We start from the raw sequence: 19,428 nt of genomic DNA, 5'->3' as shown, positions 1-19,428 counted from the left end.
TCATGGCATAGGAGGTAACCGTGGGTCGCCCAAGCATGGCCAATACAGAGCTGGCAGAGGACAACTGATTCCTTGCAAGAGGCCCGCATGGAAAACTTCCACACATTTGTAGTCTCCTTAATGACACACAGTTTTTTGTGTCTACTGTTATGCCATTATGTCTCCTAAAGCCAAAAAAACCCTATAGTGTATGTCAGAACGCAGGTCAGGTTCAGAGATGCCCACCTCCAGAAGCGGCTTCCACTTAGCCTGTTTGGCCAGCCTGTCGGCAAGTTCATTGCCTGGGATGCCGACGTGTCCTGGGGTCCACACAAACACCACTAAACGACGGGACCGGTCCAGGGCATTGATGGACTCCTGGATGGACACTAGCAAAGGATGGCGAGAGCAGCACTGGTCGATAGCTTGTAGGCTGTTCAAGGAGTCAGTACACAGAAGAAATGATTCCCCAGGGCATGAACGGATATACTGAACTGCACGAGAGATGCCAACCAGCTCTGCAGTGATTACACTACAGCCATCACGCAAGGAATGTTGTTCAAAATGGCCTCTGTGGATGTAGGTGAAGCCAACATGACCATCAGCCATCGAGCCGTTGTTGTAAACAACTTCAGAGCCCCAAAACAAGTCAAGAATCGAGAGGAAGTGACAGCGGAGAGTGGCAGGAGTAACCGAGTTGTTAGGGTCATGCGAAAGGTACAGACAAATCTGCGGCCTAGGTGTACACCATGGAGGTGTATGCAGATTGACCTGAATGAGAGGTGGTAAAGTGAAGGACTCCTGTTCAGACAGAAGGGATCCCACATGAACCGCAATCATTAGCCCTGACCTGGGCCGCTGAAGTGGGAGATGAACTGCCGGGGGTGTAAAAAGGAGATGGTAATTCAGATGCTCAGGAGAACTATGAATGTGTGCAGCACAACCGGCAAGCAGTTGTGCACCTCGGATCTGCAATGGAGGGACTCCGGCCTCCACCAGGACAATGGTCACTGGACTTGTTCTAAACGCTCCCATCACTAGGCAAATGCCACAGCAGTGCACTGAGTCAACTACACTCCTGGAAATGGAAAAAAGAACACATTGACACTGGTGTGTCAGACCCACCATATTTGCTCCGGACACTGCGAGAGGGCTGTACAAGCAATGATCACACGCACGGCACAGCAGACACACCAGGAACCGCGGTGTTGGCCGTCGAATGGCGCTAGCTGCGCAGCATTTGTGCACCGCCGCCGTCAGTGTCAGCCAGTTTGCCGTGGCATACGGAGCTCCATCGCAGTCTTTAACACTGGTAGCATGCCGCGACAGTGTGGACGTGAACCGTATGTGCAGTTGACGGACTTTGAGCGAGGGCGTATAGTGGGCATGCGGGAGGCCGGGTGGACGTACCGCCGAATTGCTCAACACATGGGGCGTGAGGTCTCCACAGTACATCGATGTTGTCGCCAGTGGTCGGCGGAAGGTGCACGTGCCCGTCGACCTGGGACCGGACCGCAGCGACGCACGGATGCACGCCAAGACCGTAGGATCCTACGCAGTGCCGTAGGGGACCGCACCGCCACTTCCCAGCAAATTAGGGACACTGTTGCTCCTGGGGTATCGGCGAGGACCATTCGCAACCGTCTCCATGAAGCTGGGCTACGGTCCCGCACACCGTTAGGCCGTCTTCCGCTCACGCCCCAACATCGTGCAGCCCGCCTCCAGTGGTGTCGCGACAGGCGTGAATGGAGGGACGAATGGAGACGTGTCGTCTTCAGCGATGAGAGTCGCTTCTGCCTTGGTGCCAATGATGGGCGTATGCGTGTTTGGCGCCGTGCAGGTGAGCGCCACAATCAGGACTGCATACGACCGAGGCACACAGGGCCAACACCCGGCATCATGGTGTGGGGAGCGATCTCCTACACTGGCCGCACACCACTGGTGATCGTCGAGGGGACACTGAATAGTGCACGGTACATCCAAACCGTCATCGAACCCATCGTTCTACCATTCCTAGACCGGCAAGGGAACTTGCTGTTCCAACAGGACAATGCACGTCCACATGTATTCCATGCCACCCAACGTGCTCTAGAAGGTGTAAGTCAACTACCCTGGCCAGCAAGATCTCCGGATCTGTCCCCCATTGAGCATGTTTGGGACTGGATGAAGCATCGTCTCACGCGGTCTGCACGTCCAGCACGAACGCTGGTCCAACTGAGGCGCCAGGTGGAAATGGCATGGCAAGCCGTTCCACAGGACTACATCCAGCATCTCTACGATCGTCTCCATGGGAGAATAGCAGCCTGCATTGCTGCGAAAGGTGGATATACACTGTACTAGTGCCGACATTGTGCATGCTCTGTTGCCTGTGTCTATGTGCCTGTGGTTCTGTCAGTGTGATCATGTGATGTATCTGACCCCAGGAATGTGTCAAAGTTTCCCCTTCCTGGGACAATGAATTCACGGTGTTCTTATTTCAATTTCCAGGAGTGTACATGCAACGCTGAGGGTGCTGCTGAACCGTAAACCAGACTCCCATAGTCAAGGCGGGATTGAACACGGGCTTTGTAGAGCTCCAGCAAAGTAGAGCGATCTGCACGCCAGTTGGTGTTGCTCAGGCAGCGGAAGGCATTGAGGTGCTGCCAGCAATTCCAGTTAAGCTGACGAACATGAGGTAGCCAAGTCAATCGGGCATCAAAAACCAGTCCTAAGAATCTATGTCCCCACTACAGTGAGTGGATTGTCATTAAGGAAAGTGCTGGTTTCAGATGAATGGTACGACACCAACAGAAGCGCACGACACAAGACTTAGCAGCCAAAAACTGGAAGCTGTGGGGGAGAGCTCACGACTGTGCCTTGTGGAAGGCTCCCTGTAGGCACTGCTCAGCAACACCAGTGCACAGAAGTCGTCTGCATACAGAGAGGGTGAGACTGACGACCCTACAGCTGCTGCTAGACCGTTAATGGCCACTAAAAATATTGATACACTAAATACAGAGACCTGTTGGACCTCATTGTCCTGGATATGGGGTGGGGGGTGGGGGGGGGGGGGGGACTATGGGAGGCACCGATTTGGACATGGAAAGTATGGAGCGACAGGAAATTCTGGATAAAAATCTGGAGCAGGCATCGGAGACCCCATCCGAATACTGTGGTAAGGATATGATGTTGCTAGGTGGCACATACGCTTTGCGTAGATAAAAAAAAAGACTAACACGGTGTTGGCATCTGGGAAAGGCTGTTCAGATGGCAGACTCGAGGGACACAAGATTATCAGTGGTAGAGCGACCCTGGCGGAAGCCATCCTGACATGGAGCCAGTAGGCCACGTGACTCCAGGACCCAACGCAACCACCGAAACACCATAACGTTCCAGCAGCTTACAAACAATATTGGTAAGGCTGATGGGCCGATAGCTATTCACATTAAGTGGGTTATTAATGGGTTTGAGCACAGGAATGATGGTGCTCTCCCACCATTGTGGTGGAAAGACGCCATCGCACCAGATCCGGTTGAGGATGACAAGGAGATGGTGCTTGTTGTCAGATGAGAGATGTTTAATCTGTATCAAATCCAGCCCAGAAGCTGTGTCGGGGTAATGTGCAAGTGCACTGAGGAGCTTCCACTCCGTAAATGGGGTGTTACAGGGTTCACTGTGGTGTGTAGTCTAGAGGATTTTCCTTTCCATCCACTGTTTGTGGGTGCGAAAGACTGAGGAGTAGTTCTCCGATACAGAGGGTCGAGCAAAGTGCTCAGCAATCGCGTTTGCATTGGTACAAAGCACGCCATTAATGGTAACGCCAGGGACACCAGTTGGGGTCTGGTACCCAAAAAGACATCTGACTTGTCCAGACTTGGGAAGGTGACATATGGCACCCAATGGTCGACATGTACCTCTCCCAACACACCTGTTTCTGTCGTTTTATAAGCTGGCGTACACAGGCACAGAGCCGCTTAAAGGCTATCAGATGCTCTAGGGAAGGCTGTCGCTTATGTCGCTGTAGAGCTCGCCGACGCTCTGTAATTGCCTCAGCGACTTCCAGCAACCACCAAGGGACTGCCTTACGCCTCGGGTACCCTAAAGAGCGAGGGATCGCATTTTCTGCCACAGAAATGATTGTGGTAGTCACATGCTCAACCATCACATTGATGTTACCATGTGGGGTAGAGTCAACGGTGACATCAGAGATGAAAGTTTCCCAGCCGCCTTATTTAAAGCCCATCTGTGTAGGCGTCCATGGGCCTGATGCCGGGGCAGTGACAGGAAGATAGGGAAGTGGTCACTAATAAACAGGTCATCATGTGCTCCCCAGTGGATAGATGGGAGAAGTTCTGGGCTGCAAACTTATAAATCAATGGCCGAGTAACTGCCATGAGCCACACTCAAATGTGTGGCAGCCCCAGTATTTAAGAGGCAGAGGTCGAATTGAGACAGTAAAGTTTCAACATCTTTGCCTCAGACAGTCAGCACGGTGTCACCCCACAAGGGGTTATGGGCATTAAAATCTTCCACAAGTAGGAAAGGTTTAGGGAGTTGATCAATCAGTGCAGCTAATTCATTCAGGGGTACTGCATTATCTGGAGGAAGATATACATTGCGGACAGTTATTTCCTGCGTCATCTGTATTCTGACACCCACAGCTTCCAGAGGGGTTTGGAGGGGCACAGGTTCACTACAGACCAAGTTTAGGACATAAACACAAAGTCCACTTGACACTTGATTATAGTCACTATGGTCCCTGTAATATCCCTTATAGCCAAGGAGGACAGGGGTCCGCATTGCCGGGAACCATGTTTCCTGGAGGGCAATGCAGAAAGTGGGTGTAAAGCTTAACAGTTGCCGTAGCTCAGCCAGGCGGTGGAAAAACTGCTGCAATTCCACTGGAGGATGACATCATCATCAGACTGGGAAATCACGGAACATTCAATGAGGCGGTTTATGCCTCAGGGTCACCTGCTGCCACCGACATTTTTGCCTGAGCAGTCTACGAGGTGCGACAATAAAGTAATGCGACTGATTTTCTTTGCAAGATGCAGCAACCCTGCAGGCTTGCATAGGCACAATATCTTTGACTTTGGTCTATAAGCTGCTTCTAGTCCAAGCGGCACATTGATGCAACTGCTCAGTCATGAGTTGTGCTGTAATAAGTTAACATGTGTTTGTCTCTCTCGACACGGGAATGGAACCACATAATATTGCGCAATGGTATGCCATTTCTTTTTGCATTAAATTGGATGAAAATGCAACGACAACTTGTGGTAAGCTTCAGAAGGCTTTTGGAGAGGAGGTTATGTCAAGAGCTCAAGTTTTTCGTTGGCATAAAATGTTTAGTGAAGGCAGAACGAATGTTGAAGATGAAGACAGCAGTGGACGACCATCAACCTCACGGACAGATATCAACTTGGCCAGGGTGCATGAACTCACATCAATCAAGAAACGGTTCATCTACTAATAACTGAAGATCTTGGTATGAGAAAGATTTGTGCAAAAATTGTCCCCAAAAATCTCACACCACAACAGCTAGAAACGTGGTAAAATGTGGCAGCTGATCTGTTAGAGCAAACAGAAATCAATCCAGAATTGTTGAGCCCTGTTATCACTGGTGATGAAAGTTGGTTTTTTCAGTATGATCCAGAGGCAAAACTCCAAAGTTCACAATGGTGCTCAAAGGGATCACCAAGACCAAAAAATGCTCGCATGTCAAAGTCCAAAGTGAAATGCATGCTTGTGTGCTTCTTTGATTCCAAGGGAATTGTTCATAAAGAGTGGGTGCCTCCTGGACAAACAGTTAACCAATATTATTACAAAAAAATTTTAGAAAGACTTTGTAAAAGATTTCTTCGTGTCCATGCCAACACTGCTGATAATTGGATTCTGCATCATGATAATGTGCCATCTTATACTGCTCTGTCAGTACAGCAATTTTTAACTTCAAAACAAATTTCAGTACTACCACAGCCACTTTATTCACCAGATATTGCTCTGTGCGACTTTTTTCGATTTCCAAGAATCAAAACAGCGGTCAAGGGCACCATTTTCAAACAACACAAGATGTCCATAAAGCTGTGAATAGGGTCTTGGAGGATATTACAAAAGATGAGTTCCAGAAATGTTACCATCAATGGCAGAAGCACTGGAAACAGTGTATGCAATGAGAACGGAACTACTTTGAAAGAGACAACACTAAACTTGACTAAAACGGTAAGCAAAATTTTTCTTCACATCAGTCTCATTACTTTATTGCCACACCTCGTACATCCATTGTGTGTGAGGGTCCCCTCTGGCGAAAACCAGGGAAGCGAGTGACCCAAGTGACCCCTTCCTACAGAGAGGAGCTGAAAAGCCTTATGCTTCTCTGGCTCAGAAGTGGGGACTGAAATCCCTGATGTTTGGGGAGGTGTTGCTCCCGAAGTAGGTGGTGTGGGAGCAACAGGGAGGGAAGTGCCCCTACCAAGGTGGCAGGTGTATTCTCCCAGTTCTGAGAGGCGACAGGAATTCGAGGAACTGATGGTGCGAGAACTGTTCTTGTAGCGGCGGCGTATGAGGTCATAGCCACAGGATGTAGGAAACAAATTTCCTCTTAGCCTCAGTGTAGGTCAGTCAGTATATTCCATGATTTTCCTCTCTTTCTGTAAAATCCCACAGTCTGGCAAGCAAGGTGAATGATGCTCTCCGCAGTTGACACAGATGGGAGACGGGGCGCATGGAGTATTGGGATGCGATGGATGTCCACAATCTCGACAGGTGGGGCTGGAAGTACAGTGGGAAGACATATGACTGAACTTCCAGCACTTAAAGCACTGCATCGAGGGCAGTATATATGGCTTGACGTCACAGTGGTACACAATCACCTTGAACTTCTCAGGCAGTGTGTCACCCTTGAAGGCCAAGATGAGGGTACCGGTGGCAACCTGGTTATCCCTCGGATCCCGATGGATGTGCCGGATGAAATGAACACCTCACCTCTCCAAATTGGCAGGCTGCAAAAGAAGGTCCCTATGGAATATAATACCCTGGGCTGTATTTAAGCTCTTATGAGGTTTGTGGGTAACAGAAACATTCCCTAACTTGCCACAAGTGAGTAATGCCCCTGACTGGGCAGAGTATGCCGTTTTTATCAATACTGACCCAGAGTGCATTTTGGACAAGCTCTCCACCTCCCCAAACTTTTCCTCCAAATGCACCACAAAAAACTGAGGCTTCGTGGACATGAAAGATTCCCCATCAACTCTCTTACATACGAGGTACCAGGGCGAATAAGCTTCACTGCCCTCCTTAGTCTGGCGTTCCTCCCATGGTGTGGCCAGAAAGGGGAACAACTTGGGGTCATGTTTCTTAGCATTTAAGTTAGACTTTGCCCGCTTAGAGACAGCTGGTGTCGGACCACCAGCAAGAGATGATGTACTACGCTGCATGGCATGCCATCCACCCTGATGCCACCCACTCCGACCAGGGACCCTCCTCACAGGCGCCACCCAGCCACAGCAAAGGCCACCTAGCAGGATGGTCATTGCCGGGAGTCCCGATGCCCCAGGGTGACAGGCATCTACTCCTTGGCATACGTGGGGAATTAATGGCGAAGGCATCAGCAGAGTGATCCCTGTGTCGTCAGGGGGCTACAACCAACAGGGTACATGGCGGCCCCACCACAATGGACTGGCTACCGTGCTGGATAGGAGGTACAAGGCTACCGTGCTGGATATGAGGTACAAAGAAGTCCATGGTCATCGTCGGCACAGAAAGGGACACTGCATAGTGCGTGGTGGAAAATGCACCCAGAAAGGTGTCCTCACTCAAGAGATGGAGAATGGGCGGGACTGCAATGCGACGACAAGGAAATGGGCTAAAGATCTCAATGCACGATGGACATGATGCACCACGTGAGATGCCCTACCCCAATTGGTTTGTTCTTTGGGAAAATTTTGAAAAATGGAGATCAAATCCTACAGGGGACCACTACATAAAGGCCAAAACGTGTGAGACTCCTTTTAGTCAGCTCTTATGACAGGCAGGAAAACCTCAGACCTGCGGGGGTTCATATTTCATGAAAAAATTTAATATGATATTTTATTTAGTTATGACATGCAAAATTTTGGTATTTTCAACTCACCAAAATAGCCTGAAATGCAAAAATTTTTCAAAAAGGACATGACAGGGAGAGTAGTTAAAGTTGTGCAGGAAGGTTCTATAGATGATGTTTTCAAAATGTTGGAGAACAACTTACCAAATTTTCTTCTTCACTGTGTTATCAAAGAAATGAGAAAAGTTTGAAATGGTTGATTTAGCATTTGTGTTCTTCAGATTGATTTCAGTAAGAATTTCACTACGGCTTATCGAGATGAAGTGTGGAGCACACGCTGGAGTAATTAACGTATCACTATTTACACAGCAATAGCTTGCAGCATTGGCAGTCTAGTTTCATACCCTAATAGAAATACTGTCTGTTGCAGTTAATCAACATTTCAAGCAACAGTAGAGAACAGTAGCACATAGTAAAACAAAACAAAAAATTTTTTTGATGATTTTGTATAACTTATCTCTCCGTATAGAACAAAATTTTGTATTTATCATTCTACGTCAAATCAGCTAATTTTGTTAAAACTTTTACCATAGCTGGAGGCAAATCGCAAGTTCTGTAAAGCTCTAGCTCAACATGTGGTGTACTTTCACTACCAGAGCCATCAGCTTGGAGGTCACTCAGTCAATACACATGTTACTGTGAATAAATCATCACATTTGACAACATGATATACACTGGCTACTGCAGTGAGAAATCTGCAGTTGGTATGTCTGTTCAACGTTTGATGCTAAGTTGAATTACAAAATGGACTAAGTCATTTTTCCACAATTGCTGTTCGAAGAGTGTGTGTGTGTGGGGGGGGGGGGGGGGGGGGCACCACCACCACCACCACCACCACCACAAAACAACAACTTACATCACACACACCATTCCAGTTTCAAGCGCGCGCACACACACACACACACACACACACACACACACACACACACACACACACACACACACACACCATTCCAGTTTCAAGCATTGGTATCTCCAGCCTAAGATTTTTTTATGTCACAGTTTTTTGCTAAGGAAATTTATGAAATACCACGTGATAAATAATTAACTTTCAAGCTTGTTTAGTTTATCAGATATTTGGACCTAGACTGGATGTCATATTTTATCATTAAATGTGACCAACATTCAGCGTGAAATATATCAAAAATTGTTACCTAACAATTTTTTTTGTTAACTAGTTCATTAGGAAGAGCAGATTTTTATGTCCCGGGCACTTGTTTTTGCTTGTTGGTATCTTTTATTTAAAGGATAATATTTAGCTTCAAATGTAAGCAATGTTGGGCCAGTAAATGTATTATTTTATGTAAAAGGCTGCATGAGAATTAATTTACTTTTATAATCACATAAATGGAAAACTTGCATTGGTTCATGGTAGCTTTCCTACTACCAACTTTAAAAAAATGGTAACTCCATTGCCAAGGAACCATGCTTGACAGCCTGGCAAGAACAGCCACAGGTGGGGGTCTCTTCTTACAGGTTCCCAATCATGAACTGGGTCGCTCTGTCATGGTTCCAAGTCTCATATAGGGCTCCTAATCAGGTTCTCAAGCCTGAGCTGCTCTTTACTATTGATTGGACTTGAATTTTTCTTCATTATTGAATAAAGTTTGCATAGGGAACTTATAATGGCATCCTGTCAATGTTGTGACTGGGGCAGAAATGTTTGTGATAATGTGCTGCTCTGGCATCCAGCAATAATCTTTTTTATATGAACAACAGAATGAAAATGCAGGATCCTCAGAATGCATGAAGTCTTTTAGCACATTGTTCTGTTCAAGTGATATGTTGTGATATTGCTAATTCTCCAAATATAGGCTACGTATTACCCAGGTTGGAGATTCAAAATGTTTTCTCCAAAGTAGACTGGTCAGTGATAGCTATAAAAGATGCTGTATCATTTGAAAGTTTGCTGATGTGAAGCATTTATCAACAACCTGCACAAGATGGTGATTATATTGTTACAGAAATAGTTTTGCCATTTTCAAACCTTTCTTCTTGAGCTAATGCTGCAGTTTCAGCTCTGGCCCTTTCAATAAAGAATAACTTGATTCTATTAACATTCTCATCACAAAATGTGAACAAGTCGAACAGTGTCGTCCTGAAGGCTTGCACATGCTGCTAATTGTTTCGCTGTTCCACCAGTTTCATCATATGGTAATTTGTCATGTCTTATTCTGAAGAATTTCCTTTCAGCCTTGCTTCCAAAATCATTTTCATGATTACATATGTTGATGAAATTCTTGAAATTTTGGTATTGGGCAGCAGAACAGTCAGTGAAGTAATGGGAATAGTAGATTTCAACAATTGTATTCTTCAGATACTTGATCAATCTTGTCAAATACACATTAACTATGTCACCCTGAGGGACTCACCGATTATGCAAATATTCAAATTTGGGATATCTTCAGCACTTCTGTAGTTTATTAACTACAAACAGGTGTAAAGTGGCTTGCCTGTTTTGTTTTCTCGGTGGATGAACTGCACAGCGTCTTGCACCACAAATAAATAGATTTCTATGAAATACACTACAAAAACAGTTTTCTTCATTTTCAAACTGTTTTTGATCATCTTCCAATACTGGCTTTGATGCATTGTAATGCACTACTGGCAAGAAAGGTTCCACATTTTTCCAGTTAATTCTGAAGTAAAATATTCAGTTGCCAGCTGTTTTGTGTCCAATGTTTTGCTGCCAATGTGGACCCAATGCTTGCATTCAATAACACCTTCAAGGATCACTGTTCTTGAAAGCATCTACCAAAAATAGTTCCAATGGTTTTTTTCACAATGCTTGAGCATGTTGTCTCTTGGTTTTAAGCTACAGACAGTTTTCTTCTTTTTTCTTTTAAGTAGGCGTTTGTAATCTTCTCAGATTGGACTTTGGTCTACCAATAACTTAAGACATACTGCACAAACACAACCTTAATGTCTTCCAAAAGAACTGACAGGCACACACCATTTTGGATGTAATTCACAGAATTTAGAGAATCCTAGGTACAATGCAACCTTGAAGCATTACAAATAGTTCTTTCAGGTTGCAAATTAAGAGTCATTTCTGCCTCTTAATCTTCTGTCCTTCAATTGCAATAGAAACACAATCTTTGAGCCCACAACACATCCTCCGGTACTCTTGACTTCATTTGGTTAGAAACCTATTTCCCTTGCTTTCTTTCAGGCAGTGCATAGTTTCCCTTTTTTTTTTGTTAACTTTCTGGCAATTGGGTATGGCTCCTTGGCAATGGGATTATCATTTTTTTGTTTATGACCTAAAAAATAAATTCTCATACATCCGTTTAAGTCAAATACGCACTTACTGTGCCAAAGTCACTTATTTTTTAAGCTAAGCATTATTCCTTAAACAAAATATATCAACATGCAAAAACAAGTGCCTAGTAGGTGATAAAAATCAGCTCTTTCTAATTGAACTAATTTAAAAAAAAAAAAAAGTGGTTGACCATCATTTTCAGATATCAGACCAAGGAACATTGATCAAATATGATGCAAAAATTTAAGACACCCAGTCTAAATCCAAATATTTCAAACAAAACAAGTTGAAAGTTAATATACCATATGACCTTCCACACCTTATTTGATTAAAAAAAATGTTTTAGGCTGGAGGTTTTTTTCACCTACTTTGAGCAGCAATTAAGGAAAATGTGCTACCTCACTGACATAGCCCATGTTCAACTTAGACCAAAAGTTTGCAGATTTGCAGATTTCTCACTGTAATAGTCAGTTAGACAAACTTTATGATTTTTTTTCACAACACCATGCATTTTGGCTGGCTGACCTCCAAGCTGATAGCCTTGGAGTAGAAACTAAGGCATATCTTGATCTAAAACTTTGCCAAAGTTCCTTTGAGATGTGACTGCAGCTATGGTAAAAGTTTTAACGAAATTGGAATAAAAAACGTAATTTTGCAACTATTAACAAATGAACTTATCATTTTAAAAAGATATTGCAAGTATTTCATTGTGTACCATGTACCAGTGAATCAGTTATAACTTTTTACATTATTAATATATGAATAGCTTAGATCACACATAGGCAACATTGGGGGCAGAATCATCACAAAGTGATGGACTTCCCACTGAGTCACAGCTTTGTTCATTATTTTTGCTTGAAGTCCTTTTATTTTCAAGTTGCTTAGTTTTCAGCTTCTTAGATCCCTCAAACATCTTTTCTCTTTTTCTTCCGACTTTACACTTTTCTTCAAGTTTTTTCTTCAATAACTGCTTTCTCAGACATTGCAGTCAATATGGTGCTTCTCCCTTTCAAGTGTACAGTTGTTTTTTAGGAGGCACTTTTGGATAACCACAAAACTCATTCTGTGAGATGTATCATTTGGTGGTGCTGTTGTTCAGTGTATAAACTGCAGCTGGCTGCCTAAAGATTTTGCACATTATATTCCAAAGTGTTTGGAGGGATCACACATCTGATTAAATCCAGTGGATCTAATGGATTAGGCTCACCACCAGAATTCAGAGAAGGGTCTGAAACTGCCGACATAAGGAAATTTGATTCATTGAAGATGCTCACATTAAGTGGAAAAATTCCACACTTTCTAAACCCAGAAGTTACATTCGTTGGTGTCACTGCCTAAAGAAAACATTCACAAACACCCTCTACAACTTGATAAATTGTTGTAGGCTTCGATTTCTCAGCATCCACGAGTCTACACTGTTTCAATGTGTACTGTATATAGGTGTGTCTGTGTACTAAATACACCATGAATTAGAACAAAATTATTAGGATTAATAACCTACATATCCACCACATCAAAAACTGGTCAATATTTAGCTAAAAGTGTATATCTGGTAATAAAATAAGAAATTCCTCTTACGTGTTTTTATTATGGAAAATATGATATTTATAAACAGATGTTAATTGAAATTGGTGGCTACCAAAAAGATGCAGTAACAGATAAAGAAGTATAAATCTCACCAAGTTTTCCAACGATTATGGTCAAAGATATCTTTAACAAAGGTCAACATATATTGATATCAGCTGAAGTTAATAACATTACTAGAAACAGCTGAAATTGAATGTTTCACTGTGTACTACTCTCACCCGCACATCAGCCAGTGTGATTTTCAGCAAAGACGATCATGCTCTTGTGTTAAACTGGTGTTTATTTTGTACATCCCATGGAAAGGGAGCTGTTGATGGTGATGGAGGAATGCTGAAGCATCATGTGTGGCAGTGTATAAAAATCTACTCAAGCTTTCATTACTAACAGATTATCTTTTGTACAACGTGTGAAATCCATAACTGATATAGTCAATATAATAGCATTTCCAACAGAAGTAAAAAGCCATCCTGACAATTTATGGCAGACTGGAGTGATATCAGATCTCTTCCAGACAATCATCAGTCCGTTCCATTGCAAAATACACAGCTAAAATAGGTTTGCTGTCTGAGAAATGGTGAGCGTGATAAGACATCCTGGGAAATTTTATTAAATGCCTTCTCTGAAAACTACCTAGAACAGACAGTTAGGAACCCAACTCAAGAAGGAAATATATTGGATGTAACAGCAATAAATAGACCTAACCTCTTTGAGAATGTCCATATTTCTCATATCAGTGACCATGATGCAGTATGTGGCATCAATGGTTACCAAAGCACATAGGACAACTAAAACACACAGAAAGATACACATGGTCAGTAAAGTAGATAAAACCCAGTTGTGTTATACCTCAATGAGGAGGATGAAACTTTCATCACAGGGCAGGAGCATGCAGAATGGAAATGAGGATATGGCATTGTCGTCCGGGAGGCCCCATCCGGGGAAGTTAGGCCGCCGAGTGCAAGTCTTATTTCAGTCGACACCACATTGGGCGACTTGCATGCTGGTGATGAGGATGTAATGAGGACAACAGAACACCCAGTCCATGAGACAAGAAAAATCTCGAACCTGGCCAGGAATCAAACCCGGGCCCACTGCATGCGAGGCAAGCAAGTTACCACCCATCAAAGCAGGGGTACAGGTGCACGTGGGAACTCTGGCTCAAGTTTAAAAGAATAGTTGACCAAACACTGGCTAATGGCTCTGGGCACTATGCGACTTAACTTCTGAGGTCATCAGTCACCTAGAACTTAGAACTAATTAAACCTAACTAACCTAAGGACATCACACACATCCATGCCCGAGGCAGGATTCGAACCTGCGACCGTTGCGGTTGCTCGGCTCCAGACTGTAGCGCCTAGAACCACACGGCCACTCCGGCCGGCGGACCAAACACTGAATAGAAATGTATCCAGTAGAATGTTTCGTGGTATAGTAACTGATAGCAACTATAAAGAAACCTATATGGAAACAGAGATTACTGCATAATAGGTGTAAAACAAAGCATATGGTTACAGGTAGACAGATGCTGAATGAAATATGTTTGGCTGTCAAGAGAACAATGTGTAATGTCTTCAGTGACTACCTTAGCAGAATACTGTCAAGTGAACTTCCACAGAACCCAAAGAATTTCTGGTTGTATGTAACGGCTGTTAGTGGCACCAAAGTTAGTGTCCGGTCCCGGTGAATGGGACAGGAAGTGAAAAGTGAGGGCAGCAAAGCAAAAGCTGGGGTCTAGTGCAGCAGGGGATACAACCCGTCGGCTTTGAACAATGACGTCATTCCTTAGTCATAGATCGTAATGTTTTCACTTCGAGGCAATGACGTCATTCCTTAGTCATAGATCGTAATGTTTTCACTTCGAGGCATAGATAATAAAGCAGTTCTGTGTTCTAATAAGCACTATCATTAAAATAATTGAATGTTAATCTAAAAGCGATCGCTTGATATTCGGTGCATCATTAAATGTGTGATTTAATTAACTTAATGGTTTGTTTTTTATTCGTCCGGTACTTAATATTTTTCGTAATGATATTGAGGTAATGTGGATTGTGTTTTTTGGCTTTTTTTAAAAAAAAAATCTCACGAGATAGAATAAACTGATCCCACTTTATTCAGCAATCAATAAAAAAAACTAAACTAAAACATAACAGCTTTTGCTGTTATCTTTCCATTTCGTGTTTTTACTGATTGCTTAATAAAGTAGGATCAGTTTATTCTATCTCGTGAGATTTTTTTTTAAAGCCAAAAAACACTTATCAGCTACTGAAGGCAGCTACAACACTACGAAGAATCGTTTCTCGGCTTCTGACAAGATATTGCTTAATAAAGTAGGATCAGTTTATTCTATCTCGTGAGATTTTTTTTAAAAAAGCCAAAAAACACTATTGCTTACTAAAGTAGGATCAGTTTATTCTATCTCGTGATATTTAAAAAAAAAAAAAAGCCAAAAAACTCTTATTACGTACTGAAGGGAGCTAGAACACTAAGAAGAATCGCTTCTCGGCTTTTGACAAGATATTGCTTAATAAAGTAGGATCAGTTTATTCTATCTCGTGAGATTTTTTTTTTCAAAAAAGGCAAAAAACAGTTATTACGTACTGAAGGGAGCTGCTTAATAAAGTAGGATCAGTTTATTCTATCTCGTGAGATTGTTTTTTTTTCAAAAGTCAAAAAAAACTTATTACGTAGTGAAGGGAGCTAGAACATTAAGAACAATCGCTTCTCCGCTTTTGACAAGATATTGCTTAATAAAGTAGGATCAGTTTATTCTATCTCGTAAGTTTTTTTTTTAAAGTCAAAAAACACTTATGCTTTTGACAAGATCAATGTTTATCTCTCTCGCATTCCTTTGTTTCTCAACATTCTCCTCAGCTCTTTCATCTCTGTAATACATGCTCTCTGGCGACTTGAGACGTCATTGTTCAAAGCCGACGGGTTGTATCCCCTGCTGCACTAGTCCCAAAAGCTGAAATGCTTAACTCCATTTTCAAATGTTCCTTTACAAAGGAAAACGCAGGAAAATTGCCCCAGTTTAATCCTCGTGCCATTCAAAAGATGAATGAAATAAGTATTAGTGTCACTGGAGTTGAGAAACCTGTGAAATCGTTAAAACTGAACAAAGCTCCAGGGCTCAAGGAATTCTCTGTCACCTTCTACATTGAATTTCCAGCTGATAGCCCCTCTTCCATCTATCTATTGTGGATTCCTTGAACAAAAAACCGTGCCCAGTTATTGGAAACACACACGTCTACAAGAAGGGATGGTACAAGTGATTCACAAAACTAACACCCAATGACCTCCTCAGTGTCAACAGCATGGATTTTGAAAACACTTATCATGTGAAACCCAACTTGCACTTTTCTCAAACGACCTACTGAAAGCTTTGGATCAAAGCAGTCATGTAGATGCAGTATTTCTTGATTTCCGAAAAGCATTCAACTAAGCATTTGACTCAGTACCACACCTATCCTTACTGTCAAACTATCATATGGGGTACCAACGTAAATTTGTGATGGACTGAGGACTTTTTGGTAGGAGGATGCACCATTTTATCTTTGCTGGAGAGTCATCACCAGATGTAGAAATAACTTCGGGTGTGCCACAGGGAAGTGTGTTGGGATACTTGCTGTTCATGTTGTATATTAACCCTTTGACTGCTGGGGACGTGTTAACTCGTCATGCCTCGCCATTCCCCTGGTGCAACTGACGTATTTAAGCGCGGCCCTCTGTCTTCCCTACAGCACTAAGGATGTATTGTCGCATACCGTGTCACCGGCCTTTGCATCGCTAGGGACGAGATTTGGCACTCTTGAGTCACAGCTACTGGAGCGCTACAGGCGTGTAAACACGCAGAGCTCTCTCTCCGCCCTGGAAACGGGAGAAAGGTCACGTCACCGTGGTTGCGCAGATAAAGAGATCCTGGATATGCTCACTAACAGAGACAGAGTGTGAATTATCTGACGTTAATAGCAGTGATGAGTCTTCAACAGAATCTCAAAGCTGTAGTCCTCAGCCCTTTATGTCCGAGGGGAGAGCAAGAATTACAGTCAGCAGTTCCTCTGAATACGAGAATCAGAAAGTGACAGCAAAACGGTTCAGAATAGAGCACACTTAAGCGACACATTTGAGTAGAAAGAGCCAATTTCCAGCTGTTAAACCATTACAAGTTCAGCACAAAAATATCAACTAGATACTGACCCAATCATTCCTTCATTTTTTGTGATATTTCTGTCAAGAACTGTTGCTATTTATTGCAGACGAAACAAATCGTTTTTACGTTTGCACGAGAGAAAATACTACAGAATCTGTGAATCCTCAACCGTCAAGGTGGAAAGACACTGGATTTGAGAAAATGTATTGTTTTGTAGCTATCTGCCTTTTAATGATGCAAATTGAGAAGTTAAAATTAAGCGATTATTGGTCCAGAGATATACTTTAGCGCTCAAGTACTTTACGTGCACTTTTAACTGTACCATCTTCCAGCATCCCCCCTTTCTCTCAGGATGTTCGGTCGGTTCTGACGGATGACGGGACGGTGCGTTACCCTAAATTGACCGCAAAAACGCTAGAATAGTCCCTTGAAATTTGATAGCGCCCGTTACTTTGGTTCTCCCATTTACAAATCGTCCTTGCTCACTCTTACAGTAATGCTGAGCGACTTTTTAAACAGACGTGCATTATCTTCTGTGTTCTGAGCACATGTAACAAACACTACATTTTTTTATTTCTTTAGAGGCAAATGTACACAGCTTGCTTCATCAAACCTGGATCATGTCGATGTCTACCTATAAAAGATTTGAGTCTTTTGGGTTTTATTTTAATGTTATTTATTCACTTTCAATTGTACTAATGTTACGTCCGTAGCAATGGAAACATGCTGCTATGTGAAACTGCTTCTTATGATAGTAGCGTAGTACCTATAACTATTTCAGCTGTGGAAAATTTAGGAAGAAAATATTTAACTGAGCTTTTAAAATTAAGTAGAAAATGTTTAATTGGCGTTTTAAAATCCTTACCTTCACGTCATCAGCTTCCAGAGACGCACGTAGAACTAGGCGTCCAATGCGCCCGAAACCGTTAATACCAACAAGAGCCGCCATATTCCTGAAATAGAAAAATATTTAATGAGGTAATGGCAAATGAGGCAATGTAATACAGCTACTTCCTTCAGAAGTCCCTCGTGTAAACTTTTAAACTCGCGTTCTCGGTACGAGCCTAGTTTCATCACTTCAACGGAACATAAAAGAATTGATTACGGCATATGCTAAACATTACAAATAGTTGTCCCGATAGGAAAGAAATTTGTAAAATGTATGGGAAAAACAATGAACATGATTTCGTGATTATCTGTACATGGCAGTTACCGCCGGTGTTTCTTTTAAGATGTACGTAGCTACTGACAATATACATAGTGAAAACAAAATTTGACATATTACACTTCTTTATCGCACATATTCACATTTTGAACTGTTCTATGTGCCTGTGCAAAATAAATAAATAAATAAATAAATATGTTCAAATTTGTGTGAAATCTTATGGGACTTAACTGCTAAGGTCATCAGTCCCTAAGCTTACACACTACTTAATTTAAATTATCCTAAGGACAAACACACACACCCATGCCCGAGGGAGGACTCGAACCTCCGCCGGGACCAGCCGCACAGTCTACGACTGTACCTGTGCAAAATGCAAACAAGTCACGGTTTTACAAACACTGTGGATAAAATTAAAGAAATTTACGCGAAACTGTATGAAAAGTTCTAAAAAAAATGCACAATGGATCAACAGAGACAGATAATAATGTTCAAAACCTAAGTCAGATGATGAATCTGGTTTAAGAGTCACTTCAATGTATCACGCACTAATGCTCCAATCCTGATTATCATAATTTCAAATTCATTTACATACGAAGTAAAGGGCGAAAACGTTTCTTGTGTTGATTTCATGTACACTGTCTGTGGTCAATGTTATTGAAAATACTCATACATAACGAAATTCAAAAGTTGATAAATAAGCGCTTACATGAAGAGAACGAGATATTTGTTGTGAACACAAGTCTAGCCAAAGGAGGGATAGATTTTGCTATCTTGGACGCGGTAACAGTCAAACTTTCACTTGCACTATAGTGCACATATTGGAAACTAATACTTACAGAGGGATGTAAGTTCCTAAGTTATTTGTATGTCAGCCAAAAAGCAGAAAATAATTTCAAAAAATTTTGAGGTATTTCCACACTCGACTGCTATCGACGGCGACAATGGGTGAACTGATGGATTCAAAGAGTTTCCTGAGCTATACAACAGTCGCTTGTTTCTGAGAAACCACAAATCGATCAACACTTGAATGGCGATTTTTGTATGCGGCTAATGTCTAAGTCAAAGGAATTCCAATCTTTCTTTTAATCTGAATTGCTAAATAGTGTACTCTCGCTAAAGTCCAAGTAAATAAACAATAGAAATTGATAGACGACAAATGTGTAAATTAGGACCGTAGTTGATAAAAAAGTATATGTTGCGTGCAT

At 42.7% G+C, this 19,428-nt stretch overlaps 1 protein-coding gene across 1 annotated transcript in view; it reads right to left on the bottom strand.

Moving 5' to 3' along the window:
- Nucleotides 1-18,007, bottom strand: part of LOC126235301 (glyceraldehyde-3-phosphate dehydrogenase 2-like) — a 108,099-nt gene extending 90,092 nt beyond the window's left edge. The window contains exon 1 of the mRNA XM_049944026.1: nt 17,924-18,007. Coding sequence (XP_049799983.1) covers nt 17,924-18,007 — 84 coding nt within the window. The remainder of the gene's footprint in view (nt 1-17,923) is intronic.
- Nucleotides 18,008-19,428: the final 1,421 nt, after the last annotated feature.

Source organism: Schistocerca nitens, chromosome 2, assembly GCF_023898315.1.
Source record: "Schistocerca nitens isolate TAMUIC-IGC-003100 chromosome 2, iqSchNite1.1, whole genome shotgun sequence".
Lineage (NCBI taxonomy): Eukaryota > Metazoa > Arthropoda > Insecta > Orthoptera > Acrididae > Schistocerca > Schistocerca nitens.
This window is presented reverse-complemented; position numbering and strand designations above follow the sequence as displayed.